Genomic DNA, 12,125 nt, shown 5'->3' with positions numbered 1-12,125 from the left:
TGTGGGTGGGTGGGGTGGGGGAGGGGGGTTCATTATCCTATTATGTCAGAATTTACATTGCAGGTTTTGTACTTTTACGGTTTTACCTGCCAAAAAAAATATAACGGGTAAATTGACCAGAATTAACTGGTTAAGCAGCTAGTCTTGTTTGGATTTACAACAGCACTAGTTGGGAAGCTCCAGTATAAGCACAATTCACAGACCTTAGAGTAGTGCCATGTAGCTCTTTTACAGTTATTTTCTTTTCGGTGCAGTATGTCTACCTATCCTGGTAGATGATATTCTTACAAAAGAAAAAATGTGTTGTCAGAAGTTCTTTTTTGATTTATGTATTGGAGCTTTTCTAAATGTAGGTAGTGATGCTACTGTTTGTGCAGCTTCATTGCTTCTTGGTATGAATGACAGCAGACCAACTAAGAGCAGTAGAGAACGATCAGATAGTCCTTTTACATTTCCTCGTCAACGTCGTTCTGTAAGACCAAGACTGTATCTAAGTATTGATTCGGATTCTGAATAGGAGCAGATTCCATGGTGGCAGGACAATGATCACTTTTGCTCAGCAAATTATGTTAATGTGACAAGATGAGCTCTTGCTAGTGCGCACACATCGATCAACAGGAAACCGCTCTTACATCACTGCTGGCACCTAGGAGTTCTCTTATTTGTAGGTACTCCACTCTGCAAATTCGTATTAATATGTATTCATGTTTGTTCATTTCAGATTCCTAATCACCTCTCTCTCTTTTATGTTGCGAGCAGGACCGGAACACATTCTTTTCTCTTCCATTTCCTGAATGATTCCCCGGGGGGGTTGATCGCTAGTGAATTGTACATTTGGACAGCTTAGCTCAGTACAAAAAGTTCTAGTAACATCCACTGGTAAATCAACTTTGGATATAGAGTGGGAGGCATTTTAGTGATTCAAAATCTCCTTTTGCCTTGTGGGAGGCCAATAGCCTGTAAATATGTTTAACTAATTTGTAGAAAGTATAATGTATGTGAATGTGTTAATCGTTCTAGCTCAATGGACGGTGGATTGCGCCAGATTGTGCATGAGTGTACGAAGTGAAAATGAGGTTAAATCTCGTGATATTTTTGGTGCGAGGAAAGGTAGGAGGGACTGACGACACTGAGGTTTTTTTCTCCCAGTCCAATGTATTTGGAATGAGAAAGGAATGCAGAACTCGTGATAGAGTTGTATGATTATGTGATATGAAGGTGGAGGAAACTGTGCCCAACCCTTATGTGAAAATGAGTCCATGCCCGCAAGTGTTCATAAGATCTGTTATACGATTTCTATCACAAAAGATATGTAAAACACTCACTCATAATCATTCGTGCTGTTTAATACCTTCACTTGTGATCAGGAAAAGGAATCTACCATTATCACCAAAGATAATAGTTACACTGCAAAAGCAGAAACACAACAGAACGTGCCACAAGGGAACACTGCTCTCCTTTAAAACTGGCTTTTGATGTCCATAAGCGGCAACAGTCCTATTTGACTTGAGCGGCATACAAGAAATCTGTGCTATTACGGATCAAGCCATAAATGCATAAAATCCTGATGGAACTATTCTCTAACTGTTGAAGTGCATAAAATCCTGCAGTGAAAATAGAGGATGGGAACCTATATCTCAAGATAAACCTGGTCCAACTACAGCAAGATTCTTATGCAGCTGTACTTCACACTAGTGTCCATGAGAGTTTGCAAATAATTTATAGCATAGGTGGGGTGAATTCAAGTTCAGCAGTCCTCCTTTTCTGGATCAAGAACTGGGAGAAAGCCCAATGCTGACGAAGAAAGATGCATACCCCGCACAAAACCTCCATACCCAATCTTTATCTTATAGCACAGCAGCAAGATAGAATCCCAAAGTGCTGTTCTTCCCTGCAATGAGAGAACAAGTGTAAGGTATAAAGTTAGACAAAATTACTGAACTAGCACTGGGGGATGACTCGATGAGCTTGTATAGTACACTGTTACCATATTTAAGGGCACACAAATTTTCTATAATTTTTCAATTGTCTGTTGTATTAGCCATCAACCTTTTCGGAGAGGTGGTATCTTATCATTTTCTATTATCATTATTATCGAGCTACCAACAACACTTCTAAACAGAGTACTCCTAGTACTACTGGTGGCAACAGCAGCTATTACTCTTAGTGTTGTTTAGCAAGTAAACTCATCAGCAGCATTCTGAATGAGGAATTTTAAAATTTTCATCTTTTGGGTCTTGTGATATGACAGAAGCCCAAAAGATGTTAATTGTTGGCAGAGGCAACTAGGCGCTATAAAACAAGCATAATGCAGTCAATAAGCATCTTTGCAATAATAACTTGCCTGGAGAGAGAACTGAGGCTTCTTATCCCAGTATAGGGCAAAAACTGGGGTGCTTTGCTTTCCCACAGCCAATATGCAAGCTCCTGGATGGAGCACAGAGGGTACACCTGACAAAACAGCTACATACTTTTCAGGGAACCTTTCTTTAGGAGGTAAAACACCCAAAAATAAGGGATTTCTGCTATACTGGGCTCCAACATAAGCTGTAGGATCAACATGTAGCATCCACTTTGGGTGCTCCAGGAAAGCACAAAATAAATATAGGAGCAAATGAGAATCTGTTGGAAGCTCGGAACTCCATTTCTTGTTTCCTTTCCCATACCCCTCTACACTGCCCAAATAATCATAGTTCCTCAAACAGGTTCCTTCAGCAAGCTCTGCAAAGAAATTGGGAGTCAGATCAGTCGTGCAACAATAATAGAAATCAGCATACTTTAGCTCTTATTTCTTCTCCAAAAATGTAATGGAGATCCAAGAGTGACTGACATGCAAGGCAAAGCGGAGAGTCGAACTACCTCGGATCCTCTGTACTGTATATTCTGCACGGACACCGCTTTGTGGCAGCAATCCCTTGGCCCAATCTCCTTTCATTAAGGACAGAAGCCTTTGGTGTTCAGTGATGGCATCAATGCACTCTTGTAAAATAGGGATCTGAGAGTTCTGTGGCGAGGATAGCTGAAGACCTCCAGAAGTTGTCTTTGCTGCAAACAAAGAAGCATCGACAAGATACTTCAGAATTATTACATTGGCATGTCCAACAATGAAAGACAACTTGAATAATCAAGTGCAAGACTCATAACCTTAATGGGAGGTGAAGTGACTTACGCATGCAAGAATCAAGAGCTTGAACAAGAGTTACACGCAGCTGGTGAAGTAATCCATCTTCATCAACAGAAAATGAAGGTTTCCATTCATTGGTTCTCTCCGTAGCAGATATAGCAGCAGTCCCAGTATCAGGTGCTTCATTTCCGACTTGACTGATTGTGATTGTAATGCCTAGTTTGGCTGAAGCTTGCATAACCTGAGAGCATCACTAAGCATGAAATGACTAGTAAATGGCAAAGGAGATGAGACTAACTTCATCTTAGACAAAACACTGAGAAACGTATAAATACAAAGGAGATGATGAATTGACATCTGAAGATTTTAGTGCTTTTCTTAAAAAAGATTCTAATGCATTTTCCTTTTTTTTCTTTTTGATTTCTCAAGATTGACATGCTTTAAAACAAGCACTTATGAGCGTGATGGAGTCCTTGTTGTACAAATTCAGCACCCTCTTGGTGCATTTTAATGAAATGATAAGTTATACATCAAAAGAAACAAAAAGTAATATGTATTTCTCCAACATAGCAAATTTTGATGCTTTGAAGTGCACCTAACACCAGGAGGTGCCAAAACCAAAGTCAAAATTGGCGTCTGTTTCGACTTTCATAATTCAACAGGTCAGTAAGAAGTCTTTTCAGACTATTAGAAAAGAGTTTAAGTTATATGTATTGACGGTGTAAAAAATATTTACACAATCAGGTAACTTATTAAGTAACTACTGGTAAATCTCTTTATAAGCATTAATTGTTAATCTGCCATCATAAGTAGCTTACTATTATAGGTTAAAGTTCACTGCTAGTGTGAAGTATATAACTTAAATCCTTTAGAAAATACTTCCAAGAGTACGAAGGCATCAAACTAGGTATAAGGATGCAATGATCAAATGCTTATAATAGAAGGTAAACATAAATTACAATAAGACAATTCTGCTGGACTAGAAGATTTCATTTACAGTTTAGAAGCTGCGCACATGTTTGAATATACACACTTCATTTCTTAAACTGCACACAAAACCATTGAACTTTAAGGTCACTGATGAAAGGAAAGAACAAAATTCACATAATACTCTTACTTGACTATCTTTCTCTTTTCTATGAATAACATGGCTAATTTTACCGTTCCTTAAAAACATGTTTGCAACAAAAAGAGGATTCTTTCTTTTTCATAATTTGTAGCTTCTATACATTCTTAAGTGGCCCAATCGGTATATAAAAACTGTTAGAATAGTTATGTAAATAGGAGTAAATAACCCTAATCCAATATGTATTAGGAGTAGGATATGTTGTGTATATATATATAGGGCTCATTGTATCGTGTTTTAAAACAAGTTAATAATATCAATATTATTTTCTCCCGTGCTTTCTCACATGGTATCAGAGCAGCAGTGAGAAAATATCCGGGAAAGTCGCCGTGCTTCAATTCCGGCAACCTTTTTAGGGCTGTTTTCCGTCAAACCAATTTACATCGGTGTTGTGCAAAAAACCAACACCACCACAAGGTCCCCCAACCCCCGGCGACCAAACCCCAACAAACACCTCCGCCGGCAGACGTCTCACGCGCCTCCACGCGCCGATCAGACAGTTTTTTTTTCCAGCGAAATCTACTCCACGCGCCGGCGCGTGGAGCACTTTTCGGGCAGTTTTTGATTTCGTTCCTTCAGAACAGTTGGCTCGCCCTCAAAATCCGAGCCTATCCATAATTTTATTTTTTAATTCCGACCACTTTGAGTTTTTCCGGCGACTACACTGATTTTTTCCGGCAGATACAGTAATTTTCCGGCAAAAACAGTGTTTCCTTCATCTGTTTCAGCGAGTTGTCAGTTGATTCTTTCTGTTATTTGGTGATAATCCAACGATGTCTTTGGGAGTCGATGCTTTCGGGCCTAAAAACCCGGGTTCTGGCAGTTCCAATGTTATGATTACCTCAGAACCTTTAATGGGAGGTTCAAACTACTTAGCTTGGGCTTCTTCTATTGAGTTGTGGTGTAAAGGTCAAGGAGTTCAAGATCATTTAACACAAAAGGCTAGCGAAGGTGATGAAAAGGCCAAAACAGTATGGGAGAAGGTCGATGCTCAGTTATGTAGTATCATGTGGCGATCTATTGATTCCAAGTTGATGCCCTTGTTCCGTCCATTCCAAACATGTTATTTAGTTTGGGAAAAGGCTCGTAATTTATACACTAATGACATATCTCGTTTCTATGATGTAATATCGCGAATGACAAGCTTGAAGAAACAGGAATTGGATATGTCTACTTACTTGGGACAAGTACAGGCAGTCATGGAAGAATTTGAGACGTTGATGCCAGTTTCTGCTAGTATTGAAAAGCAACAAGAGCAACGACAGAAGATGTTTCTAGTTCTTACACTCGCTGGACTCCCTACTGACCTTGATTCAGTACGTGACCAGATTTTGGCTAGTCCGACTGTCCCCACAGTTGATGAATTATTCTCTCGATTACTTCGCCTTGCCGCAGCACCAAGTCACCCAGTGAGCTCATCACAGACACTTGACTCATCTGTCCTCGTATCCCAGTCAGTGGACAATCGGGCATCTCATACTATGGAGAATAGACGAGGAGGAGGTTGTTTTGGAAGATCTAGACCCAAGTGCTCTTATTGTCATAAACTTGGACACACTCGTGACGTGTGCTATTCTTTACATGGTCGCCCACCCAAAAATGCTTATGTTGCTCAGACTGAGACTACAGGTAACCAGGGATTTTCTTTTTCCGAAGGGGAGTATAATGAGTTCCTTCAGTATCGAGCAAGTAAGCAGACATCTCCACAAGTAGCCTCTGTTGCTCAGACAGATACTTCTGTTGCTGGTAATTCTTTTGCTTGTGTTTCCCAGTCTAGTACTCTTGGACAATGGGTTGTGGACTCAGCCGCTTCTGATCATATCTCTGGTAATAAATCACTTTTGTCAAATATTGCGTATTCACAGTCTCTTCCCACTGTTACTTTAGCCAATGGGTCTCAAACCAAAGCAAAAGGAGTTGGACAAGCAAATCCCCTACCCTCTGTCACTCTAGATTCCGTTCCCTATGTCCCTGGCTGTCCTTTTAATCTTGCATCTGTTAGTCGTTTGACTCGTGCCCTCCATTGTGGTATATATTTTATTGATGACTCCTTTATTATGCAGGACCGCAGTACGGGGCAGACGATTGGAACAAGACTTGAATCAGAAGGCCTTTACTACTTTAACTCGCTCAATTCCTCCAAGGCATGTCTAGTTATAGATCCTCCGGACCTTATTCACAGACGTTTAGGACATCCAAGCTTATCCAAGCTTCAGAAGATGGTGCCTAGTTTGTCTAGTTTATCTACATTAGAGTGTGAGTCGTGTCAGTTCGGGAAACATACCCGAGCCTCCTTTCCTCGTAGTATTGAGAGTCATGCAGAGTCTGTTTTTTCTTTAGTTCATTCTGATATATGGGGTCCTAGTAGAGTCAGTTCAACCTTGGGATTTCGTTATTTTGTTAGTTTCATTGATGATCATTCAAGATGTACTTGGATTTCCTTATGAAAGATCGTTCTGAGTTGTTTTCTATATTCCAGAATTTTTGTGCTGAAATTAAAAATCAATTTGGTGTTTCTATTCGCACTTTTCGCAGTGATAATGCCTTAGAATATTTATCCTCTCAATTTCAGCAGTTTATGACTTCTCAAGGAATTATTCATCAGACCTCTTGTCCTTATACCCCTCAGCAAAATGGGGTTGCAGAGAGAAATAATAGGCACATCGTTGAGACTACTCGCACACTTCTCATTGAATCTCATGTTCCGTTGCGTTTTTGGGGCGATGCAGTTCTCACAGCTTGTTATTTAGTTAATCGGATGCCTTCCTCTCCCATCCAGAATCAGATACCGTATGCAGTATTGTTTCCCCAATCACCCTTATACTCTGTTCCCCCTCGTGTTTTTGGGAGCACTTGTTTCGTTCATAACTTAGCCCCTGGGAAAGATAAGTTAGCTCCTCGTGCTCTCAAGTGTGTCTTCCTTGGTTATTCTCGTATTCAGAAAGGATATCGTTGTTACTCACCTGATCTTCGTAGGTACTTTATGTCCTCTGACGTCACATTTTTTGAGTCTAAACCTTTCTTTACCTCTTCTGACCATTCTGACCACCTTGATATATCTGAGGTTTTACCTATACCGACCTTTAAGGAGTCTACTATAGCTCCTCCTTCACCTTCCGCCACAGAAGTCTTACCCAAGTCTACTAGAGCTCCTCCTTCACCTTCCGCTACAGAAGTCTTACCCATTCCAACCGTTGAGGAGTCTAGTGTGGCTCCTCCTAGACTCCCTACCACAGGAACACCACTCTTGACATATCATCGTCGTCCGCACCCAGCATCAGGCCCAGCTGATTCACGTCCTGCACCTGACCCTGCTCCTACTGCGGACTTGTCTCTTCCTAGTACACCGATTGCACTTCGGAAAGGTATACGGACCACCCTTAATCCTAATCCCCATTATGTCGGTTTGAGTTATCATCGTTTGTCATCACCCTATTATGCTTTTCTATCTTCTTTGTCCTCTGTTTCCATCCCTAAGTCTACAGGTGAAGCATTGTCTCATCCAGGATGGCGACAGGCTATGATTGACGAGATGTCTGCTTTACATACGAGTGGTACTTGGGAGCTCGTCCCTCTTCCTTCAGGTAAATCTACTGTTGGTTGTCGTTGGGTGTATGCAGTCAAGGTTGGTCCGGATGGTAAGGTTGATCGTCTTAAGGCTCGTCTTGTTGCCAAAGGATATACTCAGATATTTGGGCTCGATTACAGTGATACCTTCTCTCCTGTGGCTAAGATAGCATCAGTCCGCCTTTTTCTATCCATGGCTGCTGTTCGCCATTGGCCCCTCTATCAGCTGGACATTAAGAATGCTTTTTTACACGGTGACCTTGAGGATGAAGTTTATATGGAGCAACCACCTGGGTTTGTTGCTCAGGGGGAGTCTCGTGGCCTTGTATGTCGCTTGCGTCGGTCACTTTATGGTCTAAAGCAGTCTCCTCGAGCCTGGTTTGGTAAGTTCAGCACAGTTATTCGAGAATTTGGCATGATTCAGAGTGAAGCTGATCACTCTGTATTCTATCGGCATTCTGCCTCGAGTCTCTGTATTTATCTGGTGGTCTATGTTGACGACATTGTTATTACCGGCAATGACCAGGATGGTATTACTAAATTGAAGCAACATCTCTTGCAACACTTTCAGACTAAGGATCTGGGCAAACTAAAGTATTTTCTGGGTATTGAGGTCGCTCAGTCTAGCTCAGGTGTTGTGATCTCACAACGAAAGTATGCCTTAGATATTCTTGAAGAGACAGGAATGACAGGTTGTAGACCGGTTGACACTCCGATGGATCCGAATTCTAAACTTATGCCAGGACAGGGGGAGCCTCTTAGCGATCCTGCAAGATATAGAAGGTTGGTTGGTAAATAAATTACCTTACAGTGACAGACCTGACATTTCCTTTTCTGTGAGTGTTATGAGTCAGTTTATGGATTCTCCGTGTGATAGTCATTGGGATGCAGTTGTTCGCATTCTTCGGTATATAAAATCAGCTCCAGGCAAAGGTTTATTGTTTGAGGATCGAGGCCATGAGCAGATCGTTGGATACTCAGATGCTGATTGGGCAAGATCACCTTCTGATAGACGTTCTACGTCTGGATATTGTGTCTTAGTAGGAGGAAATTTGGTGTCCTGGAAGAGCAAGAAACAGAATGTGGTTGCTCGGTCTAGTGCAAAAGCAGAATATCGAGCGATGGCTATGGCGACATGTGAGCTAATTTGGATCAAACAGTTGCTCAAGGAGTTGAAATTTGGTGAGATTAGTCAGATGGGACTTGTGTGTGATAATCAAGCTGCTCTTCATATTGCGTCAAATCCAGTGTTCCATGAGAGAACTAAACACATTGAGATTGACTGTCACTTTGTTAGAGAAAAGATACTCTCGGGAGATATTGCTACAAAGTTTGTGAAGTCGAATGATCAGCTTGCAGATATTTTCACCAAGTCCCTCACTGGTGCTCGTATTAACTACATATGTAACAAGCTCGGTACATATGATTTATATGCACCAGCTTGAGGGGGAGTGTTAGAATAGTTATGTAAATAGGAGTAAATAACCCTAATCCAATATGTATTAGGAGTAGGATATGTTGTGTATATATATATAGGGCTCATTGTATCGTGTTTTAAAACAAGTTAATAATATCAATATTATTTACTCCCATGCTTCCTCACAAAAACAATCCTTAAGATGAGGAGTATTTTCCATAATTCTGAAAGTTACAAGAGAACGAGCGAGCAAAATTATGTTCCTTCTGTCCAGGATAACAGGTATCAATATATCTATTTCAATTGTATTCATGAATTATGATACGATGATAAAAAGTAGGTGCTAACTCTTTCAACTCTTTTCGCAGTACATTTTTTCAGTTCAGTGCTCTGCAGAAATTACATAACTTCAATACTTGTAAGCTTAGCTTAAGTTGTTCTATTATTGTCTGATGCACATAAATATGATTGCTCTGTTTCATCCTTATTTTGTTATTTCATCAAAAGAATTCCTCTTCGTTTAAAAAAAGAAAAAAACGTATGTGGAACAATCAGAAGAATCTCTAAGGCATAAGAGCGTTTCCTCTATATCCATGTGAGTGTACTGTGCTACAAGCCTACACCCCAATCTGATAAATGGACCTTGGGCCTAAGTCAACACCAAAAGCTAGCTTATGAGATGAGGATTACCCAAGACCATATAAGGAGACCAAGGACCTCAAATCCCACTGATGTAGGACAACTCAACACAATCTATCATGGTCACTATGAATATGAAGCCAATACATACCTAAGGAGCTCTAAATGACATCAATGAGCAGTATTTCAGGAAAGATTGGTCTAAATCAACACTTAGGATTTTTCAGGAAGATCATCAAGTGTGCCAACAAGAGGACATGAGATGAGCAGAGAAAGAGAAAAGCAGAACACCACAAGTATCAGAAAAAAGAATAAAAAGAGAACGAGCAAAGATTCTAAAGTGGGTGCAAGAGTCCACCTTCATGTGACTAGTATCAATTTTGTTAAGCAAAGGCTTTAGCAGCATGGAGGAAAACCATTGCCTGAGTCGGTCACGCCACTGCTCGATCTGTGGATAGATCCCCAGATGCTCAAATGCTTCAGTGGACTCTTCCATTGACATTGGAGGAGGTAAATCGCCTTCCCCTTTCTTTGGTGGAGTTGTAAACTTTTGGGAACCAGGGGACATCCTAACTGGCCTTAGAGGAGTACTTCTTGGAGTTCCAGAAGTATTAGTGGAACTGGGCAAGTTACCAGGACTAGCTGCACCAAACCCACTTATGGTGGGTGGAGGAGTTGCCAGCTTGCTTCCCGATTCAGTAATTCTCTCATCAACATCAGCCAAGAACTTTTCAAGCTGTTCCTCTGTTGCAATCTCTTTATGAAAAGTAGCTCGCTTGTTCGACCAAGGGGTGGAAACCAAGTGTTCTCCACCTGGTGAAGAATGGATTGAAGGTGATAGAGAAGAAGATGCTGGAACAAGATACAAGGATGGGGAAGCTGGTGATTTTGATGGGGTGCTGAAAGATGGTACTTTAGTTCCACTACCGGTTCTTGCCTTGTCACCACCAAGTCTAGATGAATGGTTTGAACTAGGAATTGGCTGATGAAGAGGGACAAGGACATCAGATGGAGAGGCTGAGATACTTCTTGATTTGGGAGGTCTCTTTGAAGACTCTAGAGTAGTTTGCTCAACTTTTGGTCTAATCCCCAAAAGCCCTAACTGTCTATTAGTCAGATGTGTATGCTCCTTTGTTCCTTTGGTAGGTGACATAATTGTTACATCAGTAGTCCTCGTTGTACATAGATAAATAGCCTTGACAAGGGCAAGAAAGGTTCCAACTAAAACTATGGCTGCAAAAGCCTGTATCAGTCTGGCAAAAAGACCTGAACATAATGGTAAAATGTTAGTAACAAGCTGATGCAGTAGTGTTTGAGATCAGTCGAGAAGGATCACATCACTTACAAGCAGTTTCTAGAGAAACATATTTGAATTTCAGACTGTCAACAATCCCGCTTTCCCTGAATCACTCAAATTGAAATGAATCTATTAGTTGAGACACGAAACACCAAGCTATATCTATGCATTGTTTTTTATAAGTGAGCTATAGCTATACATTGTTATGATTATTACTTTCTTTTTCTTTCTCTGAGGCTGGTTGTTATAAGGTTTCTTCAAGCCATACCTTCTTTAAACCTTATTTCCTTTTTAAGGAAACTCAATTAAGGGTTGAAATGCAAAGTCTTTTAACATTATTTTTATTTAAAAAAGAAGCACTAAACAAAATGTGCAGTTAATTCCCATCAACTCTAAGTTCCAGAGCAGCTTATAAAAGAACGATAACTCCTTCCTTCTAGATTTAGGCTCTCATCAATTCATCTAAGTCTTCGTTAGAGGCCAAGAGAAAATTATCAAATGGACCTGGTAAGCTATCCCTTCCACTGCCCTAATCAACAACAAGATGATATAGCCTCCCTTATATCTTAAAAAGTGAGGAGAAAAAGGACTATTGTGCTCCTCCCTCTGCTAGCAAATCTGTTTGGCAAAACCAAACTGAATTGAACTTTCAAACTCGAAAACTAAGATGGCTGTCCATCCTAATACATGTAATCTTGTTAACGCACTCATCATAAAATTTATATTGACATTGTAGGCGTGCTTTGAATCGATATCTTAATCAAATGGTATATACATTCCACAACACAAACATAAAGCAGGTAATTTCCGGCTTAACTACAAAGTTTCCACTTTTTTCCAACCGTTCCAACATGTTGGCAAATATCATTCCACCACCTCTCTCAACTCTTTTACTCCACGTTCAGCACTCGGGCGGGGGGGGGGGGGGTGGGGGAGGTAGTAGAGGTAGGTAGTC

At 40.7% G+C, this 12,125-nt stretch overlaps 2 protein-coding genes across 6 annotated transcripts in view; one reads left to right on the top strand and one right to left on the bottom strand.

Moving 5' to 3' along the window:
* Nucleotides 1-1,025, top strand: part of LOC109218044 (E3 SUMO-protein ligase SIZ1-like) — a 13,495-nt gene extending 12,470 nt beyond the window's left edge. For 3 of the 5 annotated variants that reach the window (XM_019382358.1, XM_019382360.1, XM_019382361.1), the window contains exons 17-18: nt 354-668; nt 760-1,025. In XM_019382358.1, the coding sequence (XP_019237903.1) occupies nt 354-517 (164 nt within the window). In that variant the 3' untranslated portion in view covers nt 518-668; nt 760-1,025. The remainder of the gene's footprint in view (nt 1-353; nt 669-759) is intronic. The other 2 variants (XM_019382359.1, XM_019382362.1) reach the window with 2 other exon arrangements.
* The window catches only part of LOC109218046, a 12,366-nt gene continuing 1,000 nt past the window's right edge, over nt 760-12,125 (bottom strand). Inside the window, exons 2-7 of the mRNA XM_019382363.1 lie at nt 11,219-11,274; nt 10,232-11,139; nt 3,170-3,365; nt 2,860-3,045; nt 2,345-2,721; nt 760-1,891 (exon numbers count right to left, since the gene is read on the bottom strand). Coding sequence (XP_019237908.1) covers nt 1,748-1,891; nt 2,345-2,721; nt 2,860-3,045; nt 3,170-3,365; nt 10,232-11,139; nt 11,219-11,274 — 1,867 coding nt within the window. The 3' untranslated portion in view covers nt 760-1,747. The remainder of the gene's footprint in view (nt 1,892-2,344; nt 2,722-2,859; nt 3,046-3,169; nt 3,366-10,231; nt 11,140-11,218; nt 11,275-12,125) is intronic.

Source organism: Nicotiana attenuata, unplaced genomic scaffold, assembly GCF_001879085.1.
Source record: "Nicotiana attenuata strain UT unplaced genomic scaffold, NIATTr2, whole genome shotgun sequence".
Lineage (NCBI taxonomy): Eukaryota > Viridiplantae > Streptophyta > Magnoliopsida > Solanales > Solanaceae > Nicotiana > Nicotiana attenuata.
This window is presented reverse-complemented; position numbering and strand designations above follow the sequence as displayed.